This window comes from Eptatretus burgeri, chromosome 10 (assembly GCF_056783735.1).
Source record: "Eptatretus burgeri isolate ZD-2024b chromosome 10, Ebu_testis_v1, whole genome shotgun sequence".
NCBI lineage: Eukaryota > Metazoa > Chordata > Myxini > Myxiniformes > Myxinidae > Eptatretus > Eptatretus burgeri.
In genome coordinates, this window is record NC_140970.1 from 80,782,384 (window position 1) to 80,797,732 (window position 15,349).

General features: G+C 43.9%; 1 protein-coding gene across 1 annotated transcript in view; it reads left to right on the forward strand.

Annotated features, from left to right (window-relative positions):
• TRAIP (TRAF interacting protein) overlaps positions 1 to 15,349 on the forward strand; it is a 67,806-nt gene that overhangs the window by 951 nt on the left and 51,506 nt on the right. The window contains exons 2-5 of the mRNA XM_085899076.1: positions 6,654 to 6,832; positions 7,132 to 7,183; positions 10,093 to 10,176; positions 10,280 to 10,319. Coding sequence (XP_085755202.1) covers positions 6,735 to 6,832; positions 7,132 to 7,183; positions 10,093 to 10,176; positions 10,280 to 10,319 — 274 coding nt within the window. The 5' untranslated portion in view covers positions 6,654 to 6,734. The remainder of the gene's footprint in view (positions 1 to 6,653; positions 6,833 to 7,131; positions 7,184 to 10,092; positions 10,177 to 10,279; positions 10,320 to 15,349) is intronic.

The window sequence follows — 15,349 nt, forward strand, 5'->3', positions numbered from 1 at the left end:
ACAAAGGGGAGTACAAAGAGTTGAGGTGGCAGAGGCGGCACACTTTCAGTCTTTTTCGAGCTTTTAATCCATCAGACCCAAACAACTTTTCGAATGTACCCATTGGATTATTAGACCCCTTTAAGACCTTTAGATCCCTGAGACCCCTTATGACCCTTTCAATCCCAATAGACCCAAGGGACCCTTTCACCTTTGGCATCCTTTCGACGGGCTCTTTAGACTCGAACTACTATTGTGCCTAAGGAAGCCGGCTGTATGCCTGGTGTTGGCTTGATGGTTAGGGTGGTGGGCTTGGGATCCTTGGATCCTGAGTTCAAATCCCCCTTGGCTGTTGAATTAATACCAGGTGGGGTTGACTCTGCCTGTCATTCTTCCGACGTCGGCAAAATGAGTGCCAGCTTGCTGGTATCCTGTGTCGGAGTGGCGACCTGTCTGGGATTGTGCCCAATAGCCAAGGAGAGTGCTTAGGCAGCACCAATGCTCTGCACAGAGTATGGTCCCCAAGGATGGATGGGAAGCTGGCTGTGAAGCTGGTGAAACGTTGCCTGAGACCAGGTCTGCTCTTGCTATGTTTGCTTAAATTGGTAGTCGATCCAGTTTCTACTTTTGGTTGGAAGTGCCTTCTTTAAAAAAAAAAAAAAAAAAAAAAAAAAAAATATATATATATATATATATATATATATACAGTATATAATCTGTACTTGTGTGTCATTGTCTCCTCAATACCTCCAAAACCATGAAACCTCACAGCTTGAAACTTTGCATGCTCACTAAAAAAACTCCACGGAAGTACATGAGTGAAAATTGGGTGTTTGGGTTAATTAAAACACCCCTTTTGAAGATAATTAATGGGTGATTATATCCTTTATCAGTTGTCATCTTTGGCCACCTCACTCTGGGGTCTAAAGACATATCTTGGGTTACCTCACTGGGATCTGAAGCCGCCTTGTTTTTTTTGGCCTGTTCAACCATGCTTTGAACTAGAAAGGGCCCAACGATTTCTTGACAAGTTTTTTTTTTCTTTTCTTCTTCTTTCTTCTCTCCCCCCAACCCCTGCCAACCCCCAACGCTCCTCATTAATGTTATTGAATGTCTGTACATCATAGCTAGTATGGAATAAAAGCCTAGAAGCGAACGTAGAATTCTTCTCGCATTCACTTCTGACTTTAGATAAAACTTGTTCACAACGATATTCTTGCCAACGATACCATGGTACATGTAAGCGCCACACACCTGATGATTTTGATGCAATTTCCGGTTACTTCGGCCTGGATTCGGGATCAGCGAACAAATAATGTAAATCACGATTAAAAAATATTTTTTGATAATCCGGGAGATATCTTTATTAAAATTAACTTTGGGAAAAAAATAATTGAATAAATAAGCGATCACTTCTGGTCAAGAATAAAAGAAATTAAAAGTTCCGGAAAGAGTTTCAAAATCACTCCCGGTAATGTTAAATACAAAATAAACACTTCCTGTCATGAAAAAATCACTTTCAGATGTATAAAATTAACTTTGGGGAAAAACATAATTGAATAAATAAATAAACACTTCCGGTCATGATCTCCCGGCATGCATCATTCCCCATGACAAAAACCAGAAACAAAAACGGAAGCAAAAGGGTCATAGCCAACGACACGGATTCACAATTGCCAGGGTATTGTGTTGTTTTTGTTGTTTCCTATTCTCTCATGTGCACGCGTTAAGTAATATTCACAACACAGAAATAAAACCCAATCGTGTTTATACACCGCACAGCATTTAAAAACAACCGGAAACAAAAGGTCATATCCAATGACACAGATTCCAAATAGCCAGGGGTATTGTGTTGTTGTTGTTTCCTATTATCTCACGTGCACGTGTTAAGTATGAAGCTCTCTGCGTTCGCTACAAATCACTGTATACATCACTTTTGTTAGTGCTGTACTTTTCAAATTCGGAGCTTGGAGCGATTTCTTACATTGCATGATGAAATTTTCCATGATCTTCTCTTACAGACTAATTCAAGTATATCATCGAAATATGATTTTGGCTTTGAGGATTGGTATCGTCCGGACTAAATGAGAAAAAAATCCGAGTTTTATAACGAAGCCCATGGACCTATTTACTTCAAGCAAGCAAGGCTATGTTCCCTCCTTCTCCATGTCTATACAAGAAAATGTGAAATTTCCAAAGCATTAAACTTTTTGATGAAGTCGTATCATGAAGTCAAGTCAGATGAAGTCATGTTTTTGGTACAACTTGAGGATAAATTCATTATAACTGAATTGTGTATGTTGTGACTAACGTTGGTATTTGATTTTTACTTTATTTTTTCATTGCCTTTGTTTCCCTTCAAGTGTAGCAGCATAGCAAACCTGTTGTGCATTTTGTGATACAAGCACCAAATTTGGCACAAATGTACATTAATATGTTGCGAACATTTTCAGATATTGGGCCACTTGAAATTCTCTCTTTATGTCCGCCATATTGGATTTCAAAATGGCCGCCACTTAATCTACATTTGCTATTATCTCTGGACGTAATGCAGCTATTGACTTGATTCTGGTATCTAAATGTATGTTTTTGGGGGCAAGAAATCCAATGGTACCATTTTCAACTTAATATTATCTATCACAGTCTGTTATATAATTTTATTTGGAAATTATCTAGGCAAATATTGGATTCAACACAATACTTTGAAAAGAATGTCTTAGTTCTGTAAATGTCTTAGGTATAATACTGACATGCTATATGGTCTAGTATTTGAGGCTAGGTATATACTGGTACTGAAGATACGTGTACATAAACAGTGTCATGTTAACAAGTTCAGCATTGCCTCAAGTACATGTATGTTGTTGACTCATCGTCATGTGCAGTCCCCTTCACACACACAGAGGGCTGTGCACTGAAGGGCAGCCTTTTTGCACTTGCAGCGCCTCACACACCCTTTCTTGCACTTGCAAGAAACCAGCTCAATGCACCTGTGAGCTGCCTCAGTTATCCTGGTCCAGTAAGGTGTGTACTGTCCTTCTCCAGTCCTTGACCAACCCCAGTTGGTTGGTTGAGGGAGCTCTGTTGCTGGCAGCAGTATCTGACCCCACACATGTCCACCTTGATACACTGCCCTCTTAACATGTTCCTCCAGAGCTGCCTTCGTTGGAGGGATGAGCTGTACATTGTTCTTCCTTGTGAAGAGTTTCCTCCTGGCCTTGTCAATGTCTGTGCATTTGCTGGTTCAATCGTACAACAGGATCACGAACCTCTCGATGATGCGCATTGCATCGTCTGGTATGTCACGAGGTGCAGAGGACAGCAGCAGCAGCGCCTCAGTGAGTTCTGGCAGTACCGTCCAGACTGCCCACACAGTCTTCTTGCCATGTCTATGAAAACTAGACACAGTGTTGCATCCAGTTAGAGTGTGGAACATTGGCAGTGCACGAGCCTTCTCTCGTCCCAATCCAGCTGCTATTTTGTGTGCTGCTAGGTATCGGAAACTCTGGCCTGTTCCGAATGCCAGCCACAGTTTGTCTTCTTGTTGCAACTCCTGTGCCAGGGACACTGCAGCACCACAACATCGGTGTCTACAGTCCGGATGAGTATTGCATGGTGTCCATACTTGACTGTGTGAGATGCATGCAGCAACATCCGACTGTCAGCTTCTTCATGGTTACATGGGGCAAGTGAGGTCAGATCTGGCAGTAGTGGCTTGCTGAGCACTGCCTCTCCATCAGTAATGGCGAGTTGCTTGTCCTCCTGGTCAAACCATTCCATGAGAGCTGCTGAGAAGAACCTGAACAGCTCGGTCTTGTTGCTGTCCACTCGTAGGAAGTTCTGCCAGTCTCCTGGTATGGCTGCGGCAGCCACCACACGTCTCCGCACACCTTGTCCCCGCTTTGCACGTGTACTACCTTTCAGTGAATCAGCAAGGTAAGTATCCCAGACCAGATCCAGGCGTGACACTGTTTGCAGCTTCGTGGACATATATGGGATGAAGATCTGTTGTGCATACTCTTCAAAGGTCTTTTATGCAGCCGGCTTCAGCATCTGGATGATGGCTGCTCCATCAAGCACAATACAGGTCGTGACAGGAGTCTCTGTCTTTGCGTCGGAGACTTCTTCCAAGCATGTGAGGAGATCACTCTTGGTACCAGTGCAGAGGCTTCCACCATCAGACAATGCAGGAGGACATGCCTGATTCTCGTGACAAAAGAACTCCTCTAGGTTTCCATCCCTCGTCTGGCAGCCAATGTACAGGCGTGCGAAGAGTTCACGGTCATTCTTGATGGAGGCGAGCTGTTGCTGACCTATGCTCTGGCTTGAAGTGGAAGTGCTGAACACCTTCAGCTTGTTACGAGGAATGGGTGCATCCACTGCCTTTGTTCTGTCCAACAGACACTCTCTGGTGAAAGCCTCGAACTGCTCTTGGCCAATCCTCTTGGCATTCATCACGGTCTCCACAGCAGCAGGATCTGCGATCTCCTTTGTGTCCAGTTTGACTACATCCTGACTCTCCTCCTCGAATGGGTTGCCCATCTCCTCTATGACACCGACGAGAGAGCGAACATCTTTCACAAATGAGGCCTGTACACTTGGCGTCTGATCATGATGACGTATGTCTGCTGTTTGCCATCTCCAATGTTGGTTCCCATCCTGGAATTCTTCGATCACCCTGGCAACTTCTGGTCCCACAACCATCCAGCGACGTAGGGCACTCGGGTTGTCAGTGAGCCCAACTGCTCCACCGTCTCCTTTGATGCAGGCATTATTCTGCTCATGTGCCTGGTCAATCGGGATTGAAGAGTACACCCTCTGTGTTTTCTGAACGGTGAAGTGGCTTTCCCTGACTTTTCCTGGCTTCATCTGGGTGTTTTGATGGTGAGTTCGGCCATGTCCTTCAGGTGCACTGGTATCCACCTAGCATAGTGGGTGTGATCCAGTGCATGGGACCAAGGGACCAGCTCTGTCAGAGCATCGAGGTCCATCATTAACGATCCCTGCCTGAGAGAACGCACATACACTAGAACCAACAGTTCTAGTTCCAGCACGGTTGCCCAGTAGTGAAACTGGGGGATGTCTTCTCCTCTCTGGCAACACCAGTCTTCAAACTCCGGAAGGTCCTCTGCATCCCTGGTTTCTCCCAGACAGTAGTGGTTTCAGGATGTACAGTGCTGCTGCAGTCACTTGATGTGCTCTTCTTGTGCGCAAGACATGGGATGCTCGCAGGAATGAGTCTGCTGTCCCTGCTGTCGCAATCTCGGCTTGCACAAGTGCTTGCACCCAACCACTCCCTTTCAGCCAGTCCCCCAGTGTCCTCATTGCCGCCATCTATATGTGGAGGCCACCAAACATCACCACTATCTGGTCTTCACCATAGCTCTCTGGCCACTTCCACTGTATCTGCTTGGCCAAAGCAAACAGTGGCTGATCAACGGTGACCACTGGTGTCTGTCCAGGATTCAGGTGTTCCACAGCATTCTTCACGACGTCCATTGAGTGCCGGATCATGGCCACTGTGTTGGCACTCTCCAGGAAGAGTGGAAACAGCAACGTGGGGCAGATGACTCGAGCATCTGGTGGCTGTTGGCTGGCATGAAATGCAGGCCAAGATGTGTTGCCATTGTCCACTGTACCAGTGTTGTCATCCAGGACTCGCTTTGCATTGCCAAGCCATTGGTATTCCTCATCAGTCTGCTATTTGAAGTCTCCTCTGGTCAATGACGCCACTTTAGCAGCTGGGACAGGCGACTTCTTGATGCTGCTAGTGACAGGGGGTACATCAGTGTAGTAGTGTGGCAAGGGGGCGACTGTCTTGGACCGTGCATCCCCAGATCCACACACACAGTTGATGTGGGTCAACACACATGCAGCCTCTCTACTCTTTTATTTGGGTCAGGGCTGTGATTAAAGACATGTAGTGGAGTCATGTTTGTAAACATTGTTAAAGACATGCTACAGTGCATTGTTAAGGAAACAAGACAGATGGAAGCCTATACAAGAAATTTCTGTACTCTAGAAACACAAAAGATGGCTTAAAGGGTCTAGGAAAAGGGGATTATGCATGTTTGTTATTTATTGACAATATGAATGTAATGTTACATAAAATATGCATATGAAAAACACAAATGAATGGGTCACTTTGTTTCCTAATGGGATACGAATTTATATTTTAGACTGCCAGTATATATGAGCTTGTCTGCATTGTTACTAGTGATTTAGTATAGTTTTATTTATTTATTTATATTTACAGAACTAAAACATTCTTTTCAAAGTAATGTGTTGAATCCAATATTTGCCTAGATAATTTCCAAATAAAATTATATAACAGACTGTGATAGATAATATTAAGTTGAAAATGGTACCATTGGATTCCTTGCCCCCAAAAACATACATTTAGATACCAGAATCAAGTCAATAGCTGCATTACGTCCAGAGATAATAGCAAATGTAGATTTCAAGTGGCGGCCATTTTGAAATCCAATATGGCGGACATAAAGAGAATTTCAAGTGGCCCAATATCTGAAAATGTTCGCAACATATTAATGTACATTTGTGCCAAATTTGGTGCTTGTATCAAAATGCACAATTCTTTTGAATATTTGGGCTAAGCTGCCCCACTATTCCTTTCCTCCTGGTGTTTTTTATGTATTTAATATTCCTTCACCTTTTAGGAGCCAATTCACACTTCATCAAGAGGATTGGTTGTTCTATTGAGTTGCCCATCGTGAGGTTTTGCATCAACGTGTGAGGACATGCCTCTCCGGGCACAGTGCACAATCTGCTCAGATTTCTTTGACAGCAGTCAAAGCATCTCGGCTATTTTTTGCGGTCACGTATTTCACGAGGCTTGGTACGTTTTGTTTAATCGAATGGCGGTTTAAGGCAATATTTTACGTGTATTTTTCTTTCAAATTCGATTTCGTGCAAAAGAAAGATGGAAAATATGGTGCAAGGATATTGCACTTGGTGAGGCGATGGCGAATAAGCTTTAAAAGAAAAATAACGACGTGCATGTTTATGAGCCTTTACCTTTTTTTCTGCTCTAATAAGGAATGCTGTCATTGATGGGTAGGATTTGGGATATTGTTTTTGGTGCCCTTACTTTTTGATGTTGTTAAATGCTACATTTACCTTCAACCTCAACTCTAGTTTGGACCGCTGGTTGAAGTCTGCTCGAACGTGTCCTCAGTGCCGTGAAAAGGTGAGCATGTGAAACACTTCAAGCAATCCTACTATGAATTTGCAATTGGCCACTGGCTTTGATGCGAATACACATTTTAATTATGGACCCTAGGCATCAAAAAACTACATACAGGCCTACGAACAACAGTTTCATATGGAGCACCTCACTGCCATTAGAGCATTTAAATTGCATCAGATTTGGTAATAAATTTGAATTGTTGCTCCCAGCTTGCCGGCTCTCTGAGAAAAGATGCCATTTATAATTTTGCCACCTCCATCCATACCCTGTTTAGAATTCTGTGTGGGCACAAGCTTGCTTTTCTTGCTTCTTGCTCAAAGTTAAGTTGCTGTAACTATTATATTTCAGCTGGTGGATATAACCAAAGTGATCCGGTCGACAAAATTCGTAATTTTATTCAAAGGCTGAAAAACAACATCGTTGTGGAGCAATAATGTGGTCGTGAACAAGTTTTGTTTTTGGGCGTTCTTTTCCAAAAGGTGGGAGGGTAGAGGTTGCTACGCTTTTCCTAGCCCAGTGGTGATTTATTTTCAAAAAAAAATTGTTTCTGGTTACAAGCCATATAAAATAGTGGGTATGGATTTATTTATTTGTTATTTTCAGGAATCCTTGCTCAAAAAGGTATTGGTGACATTTGAGATCACATGACCTTTAATTGACATTGAACGTAATACAGCATTGGGAGGAGGTATATCCAGCAAGACATTTGTGTGAAATTCCATGTTCTTGTTTGAAAGTTGAATTTCCAGCATATTATTATAAAAAAGAGAGTTTAATTTGCCTAAAAAAAAAAAAAAAAAATACTTTTTTTTTTTTGAAAAGCACAGTCCAGGAAGCCGTCCGTTAGTCTGGGAAGACTTGTTCGCCTATAAATCACGTCCTGTTTGAACATTGGTTGCAGATTGCATGTAGTATGTCTATTAGTTGCGTACTGTTTGAACGTACGTTTCGACGCTTTAGACTGCTGAGACCCCGAGGATCCAAAATACCATTTAGACCACTTGGACATTTTTATATTACCAATAAATTTCAAATATATATGTGCAAAATAATTTTTTTTTACGATTGGTGTAAATCATGACATCACAGCAAATCTGTGACGTCGATTTCCACAACCTGTGGAGAGACGAGCGTAGTGAGCCGATCCACGGTAGTTATAATAAAAACTGAACAGGCAAGATACGCTGAACCCATCAGACCTCCCAAAATGCTGTCGATGTCTTTAATAAAATGGTCTCTACTTGGCCTGTGGGAGTTAATGGATCAGTGTGTTGTCTTCATTTATTTCAAATGCAACATGGTTAACACCCCGCACGAACCTAAGTTTTGGTGACTGCAGCATGTGCTTGTCTCTTCTTTATCTATTTATTTTTTGAGAAATCAATTTGAACATCAAATGCTGACTTTTTTGCCTTTTGGATATCCCCTCTGATTCTGGTGAGTTTGCTATCTTCAACTTTAAGAAACTTCATGTAAAAGGACAAAATGTAAGTCCGGATCAGGATTGATGTCTATCCCCGACAATACAGAATGGCTTTTAGGACACACCACGTACAATAAAGTTGTCGGGTATGATATATGCAGGATATAATAATTGTCTGCACATGACAGATTTCTAAAATCGTCATTGCCTACACCATATTTTAAAGTTTTTGTCCTGCCTTGAAAGCGACATCTAAACGATAACAAATGGCAAACACGCCATCGCCGTGACTGCCGTTTTTGGAGACGCCCACAGTGGCAAATGGAGGTAACCAACCAAAAAGTTAACAAGTAAATAAAATTTCATTGGGTAATTAAAATTTTGGGATGGTCAGGTAATTGGAAATGGCCAATTAAATTTTTTTTTACCTTGGTGTATTGTTCATGATGAAAGTAAAACACTGCTTTCCCAATGCAATACCTCTAATTTGCCATGATATTAAAAGTGATGAGAAACATTTGGAAAGGGGGGGGGGGTGGAACAATACTCGTTCTTTAGGGCACTTGTTCTTCTGGTTTTCTTGTGTTCTGAGAATTTCTGTCTGCTTATTTAGTGTTAGGTCATCCTCCATGCGCAGCTGGAGACTGGTTTTTCATGTACACATGCCCATGCATCCATCAGGGCCATAACGTTTTTACCAAATGAGCTTTTGTCATGAAATCTTCAACAAACCTTAATTATGAGAATTATGGAGAACACAAATGAATAAAATGTACAATTTTTTTTTTGAAAAAAATTTCTGCTTCTTCAACTGTCTCATCAATATTAGTTTGAGTACAAAGTGGATGTGGACGGGCTTTACATTTTGAGATGACTTTTCATTTACATTTATAGATTTGATTATGAAATCGAACTTTACTGTCATCATCCTCATCGTGATGTTCCTGAATTGTAATTTTTAATAGTATTTTGTGGTATCTCCATTACTAGAGGTTTGCAAGAATGGCAGTACTTCCTGCTGACTCTCCAGTTAATCTCTTTGAGAACAAATAGTCCCTTTGTTCCACCCAATAAACCACATCATCCGTCCAAATTTTTTCTCTTTCTAAACCACATTATTCTACCATCAGCTTTACCTTCTAGTGCCTGTAAACATGCACTACCAGCTGACTTTATCAAAATATGCCTGGTGAAAGGCATTTTGATGGATAATGTGCTCTTTGGCAGAACAAAGGGACTAATTTGCCCACAGTGATTACTGTGGTACTGCTCAGGATGGGCTGCCATTCTTCCAAAACCTCTTGTCACGGAGATGTCACGTAAGAAGAAGAGCATGCCAGCTGTGTTTGGTTTCGTAATGGTCGTCGTTCAATGTAGACACGAGTTCTCAAAAGAAAAATCGAAAAAATAGTTTTGATCTCGTGAGACTTAAGTCTCAAAATGGGAATTTATTTGTGCATGCATACGCATGCTTTTTATTTTTCAGGTCACAGCAAAAAATGTCATTAGAAAGTTGTATTTCGATGTTATCGATAATGACAGCTCTCAGATCGACCCTGACACACTCAAGGTAAGGGGATTTTCACCATTTTTTTCCCCACTCTTGATTGGATCATTTGATAAGTCTTCTCTCACTTTGTTGCTTTCTCTGTGAGAGTATTTTTCTTTTTCAGGATGACGTGGAAAGGCTTGCAGCACAGTTGCACATGAGCGGTAAGCTGTGTTCTGCCAAATTTAGTGCATATAAGGTGACCAATAAATTTGACATGGTACTTTAAAACAGAAATTTGGCACATGGCTATCATGTAACCAGACATGCCTGTGTACTCTACTCCCGCATATGTGGAGTACCGTATTTTCACAAAAAATAACTCGCCCCGGTAAACCCCGCACCTTGAGAAAACCGTGCTCTTGGAAAACTTCAGGCACGTATCACCCGCACACGCATTCAAGGCACGTATCACCCGATGAAGAACGGCTGGCTTGGTAAGCGCGAGCGCGCTGCTTGGTAGCTGAACACACCTCATCTTTCCTCTCCACATGACCAAGAGATACACAATCTACCTATTTCCAGAAGCTGACATGGCTTTGTTGCCAATGAATGGCTCTTTTCTTGTACAACTGCGGTAAATAACCAATTGACATTAGAATGAATATCTTGAGAGAGGGTTGTTTTAATAATTCAAGCTTACTATACCGATGTTAAAAACCAGCCTGGTTTCCGGTACTGATGCGACCGGAAGCCATGCTGCTCATCCATTATAAATGTATAAATACCCTGCAGGCTGTTGAATTTTTATATCATTCCATTAAATTGTCCATATCATTAGAAGTTGTACAATGTCTGCTATCAACACAAATAAGAAAAAATAATAATAAAAAACAGCCAATTTCCAACTGGAAGTTGATGAAAAAGTGGGCTGATTTCTGGAGAGGAAGAGGATGAGGGTGATGATGACATGGATTGTGACAGACCTAGGGTGTGTTCATTTACCAAGCACTTGCCAAGCCAGCTGTTGACTGTTTTGAATGGAGTGCTTGCTTGAATGCTTATGCCACTTGGCAAGCACTCTGCATGAGACTTGGTAACTGAGCGCACCCCTACATTTGCTAACTCAGAGCTGCTTCAGCTGTTTCAAAACGTCACCGAGGACATTGCGGGCTTTACGGAAGACAATTTACCAGTCCCTTAAATAGCCTTGGAATTCGATATAAGCATATGTGTAGGTAAAATGTGCGAATGAACTGTAATTGAAGATATTACAATTAAACTTGCAAACAAATATAAAATAGAACTGCCTCTTTTTGTATCTCCTTGATCATTTAACTTGAGTCCCCTGTGGTTGTCACATATTGTATGATGAAATACCGTATACCCCGCAGTTGGAATTTTTGGAGCTTATTTAACGTATAGCCCATAAGTTATTTGCATGAAAATATGGCGACGCTATAAGTGGCATGAGCACTGTAGTTAAACCAATTCCCAATTCCATATATCAGCAGCTCTTGTTAGTCAAGCTATAACCTCTTCCTTTCACTGCCATGGTTAATTTTGGCTGAGCTTGTGACATGACTAGTTATGCCCTCGGGGTGTTTGAAAACACTTTATTCCTTAGTTGTTTTTTGCCAGTCCAATTTTTCAAATCTTCCAAGGTAAAATGAATCAGATTCTTGGAATTGGTGATTTGAAATGGAAATCTGAAACAGAAAATAGTAAATTGGAGAAGTAAAAAAAATCAACATAAGGTTGCATAACAAATGAACTATTCGGTAGAGCGCATACCTCCGCCACGTAATGCCTGATCCACGAGAACATATTGGGCCCAAGACATTTTTGAAATATCATGCTCTACAGTATGAGTATTGTATCATTTTGAGCCCAATCTCTCAATGGTGAAGAATCGCTAAAAAAATTCTAGTAGTCAGATCCGGATCCGGATCTTCACCAATATCTAATCAGTTCGTCCTTGTCACACGCCTAACCTGTCCACAAAATTTCATCCGGATCCGTCCACAACTTTTTGAGATCTCACACACACACACACACACACACACACACACACACACACACACACACACACACACACACACACACACACACACACACACACACACACACACACACACACACACACACACACACACACACACACACACACACACACACACACACACACACACACACACACACACACACGTATACATGGACATCGTACTCAAGATTAATTTGGTTTAAAATGCTATGTACCATGTATTCAGTCTCCGCATCGGTCCCATTTGCCGTTTAAAATTACCTTCGTTTTATTACTTCCCACAATTCTCTGTCACCCTGATGGCAAGGTCAGGTTCGATCTGTGACCTGCTACAGGTACCATGTAAACCTGTACTAACCTGTTCCATGGTCGGGTTGTCGGCGACTAAACCGTCTCCCCCACCAGGTTTTCTGGTGAGGGGGGTGTTTGGATATGGACACCCAGCAGGATTAAAAACAAAACCTGTCAAAGGGCGGAGGAGCTCCTTGTGAGCCAACGGCCATCCATATCTAGTGCCCAACTGTGTCTACGGACGTCCTCCTGCAGTTGGGTTACTTCTTATTAGGAGGTTGGTGGCAGGATTTGCACTCCGGCCACCGTAAAACCCTTCATTCTGCAAAACCCAAAAACGCAAAAAAATCTGAAAACCCACTCCGTGGGAGTACCTCCTGTGCAGCTTCCCTTCGCAGGGCAGCTCACCGGATGACGGGATTGGGGCAAAGCCTTCGGGACCCCCAATCTTTGATAGGAGGGAAACCACGGGGTAACATCCCTGGGTCAGATTGCGGGAGAGTGTGTCGGAGTGGTGCTGAGGTGTCGTCCACCAGACGGCGGTCTCCTTGGGTTAACCTGAGGCGGTCCCTTCGGGTGGGTGCCTGGAATGTCCTATCCCTAAGAGAGGATGATCACCTGTCTCTGTTATCATTAGAGCTCAAGCGTTTGGACATCGGGATTGCAGCTCTCTCTGAGGTTCGGAGACCGGATTGTGGCGAGATAATGGTGGGTGGTTACACCTACTATTGGTCTGGTCGCCCTGATGGTTACCATACCCAAGAAGTTGCTGTGGCTGTGTCCGATAAGCTGACCCCAATGATAATTGAGGTAATACCGGTCAACGAGCGTATAATGAGATTAAGGATTCGTCACTCCTTTGGTGTCATTTCCCTGGTCTCTGTTTATGCTCCGACTGAGGCGAGTGATCTCACCGTGAAGGATGCATTCTACGCCACACTCGAGTCTGTGGTTGATCAGTGCCCCAGACGAGATACACTTCTAGTCTTGGGGGATTTCAATGCATCGACTGGAACGGATAGGAACAAATGGTTATGAGGTGTGTGTTGGTCCCCATGGGTCAGGAACTATGAACCAGAATAGCACTAAGTTCCTTGACTTTGCAAGAAGTCATGGACTTAGGGTGGCTGGTTCATGGTTTCAGCGCCCACAAGCTCATCGCTGGACTTGGTATTCCAACGCTGGCGGTGTGGCAAAGGAGATTGACCATGTCCTCATTGACGGTCGTTGGAGGATGATCCAGAACTGCAGGGTCTACCGGAGTGCTCAGTTCCTCAATACTGACCACAGGCTTGTTGTAGCAACTCTAAAGCTGCAACTTAAATCCTGGAGAATGGTACCATCCCAGCCTAGGCTGGATGTTGCCAAGCTCAGGGATGAGAGAGTAGCTGAGGAGTTTGCGAACAGGCTGAGTGGACACTTGGGGGGGTCTGGGTGCTTTGGGGGGTCCTGAAGAGTTGTGGAGCGCCTTCAAGACCACCGACCTTGATGTTGCCGGTGGATGTCTTGGAGCTCACCGCAGGGCAAAGAAGAATTTTGTCTCTCAAGGGATACTGGATACCATTGACCAGAGTCGCAGGACCAGGCTGAATGGCAGAGCTGAGCTGTTCAGGGAGCTGAGGCGTAAAACGGTACGTGCACCGAGGGTGGACAAGGAGGCCTATGTGCGAGGAATCTGTGAGGGGGTAGAGCATCACCTGTGGACAGGTGATTCTCGTCCCGCTTACAGGGGAATTCGCGCATTACGTTCATCCAAGCCCATCCCTCGGAGCACTGCAGTTCGAGCAGAGAGTGGTAGGCTCTTGACAGAGGAGTCTGAAGTGAAGGCCCGCTGGGCCGGTTACTTTGAGCGGTTGTACCGGGCTGATCCCCCAGCTGTCGAGTTGGACGTCAAGGGTGTTACAATCCCTGTTGCTGACCCTCGAATCAACTGTGGTCCACCTTCGCTTGTGGAAACACGGGCTGCGGTGAACCAGTTGAAACGGGGCAAAGCTCCAGGGATCTGTGGCATCCATGCCGAACTTCTCAAGGCTGGTGGAAATGCTGTACTCGTGTCATTGCATGCAGTTTTGTGCTCTGCCTGGAACACAGGCATCATCCCAACTGACTGGAAGAGGGGCCTTGTTGTCCCTCTCTGGAAAGGGAAGGGTGATCGCCAAGACTGCAACAACTACCGAGGGGTGACGCTGCTCTCAGTGCCGGGCAAGGTCTTTGCTCGGATAATTATTGATAGGGTTCGCCGCCATCTGCTTGAGCACCAGCGTCCAGAGCAGTCAGGCTTTACACCAAAGAGGTCAACGATTGACCGTATCCTTGCCCTTCGTGTCCTCACCGAACGCAGACGAGAGTTTCGGCAGGGGCTGCTTGCAGCCTATGTTGATCTCTGTAAAGCGTTCGATTCAGTGAATCGGGATGTCCTCTGGAGGATTCGTGGTCTTCGTGGGGGGCCACCAAAACTGATCGATCTGATGTCTGAACTCTACTCTGGTACTGAGAGTGCTGTGAAGTGTGGTGGTACCATCTCTGACTTATTTCCAGTTGTTACTGGAGTTCGTCAGGGGTGTGTACTTGCCCCCACACTTTTCAGCACTTGTATGGACTGGATTTTAGGGAGGATGTCGGAGAGATCAAGTTGCGCTGCATCGTTTGGGAATGTCAAGATCTCGGACCTTGATTTTGCAGATGATGCAGTCATCTTTGCGGAGACTTTAGACATCCTTTTGGGGGCCCTCGAGGTGCTGAATGAGGAGTCAGAGCCGCTGGGATTACGGGTTTCTTGGGTCAAAACTAAGATCCAGGCTTTCGGTGACATCTTGGATGCTGCTGTCCTGTCTGTGTCTGTTTGTGGTGAGGATGTTGAGGTCGTGGAGAGATTAACTTACCTTGGCAGTGATATTCATGTCTCTGCTGGCTGCGAGT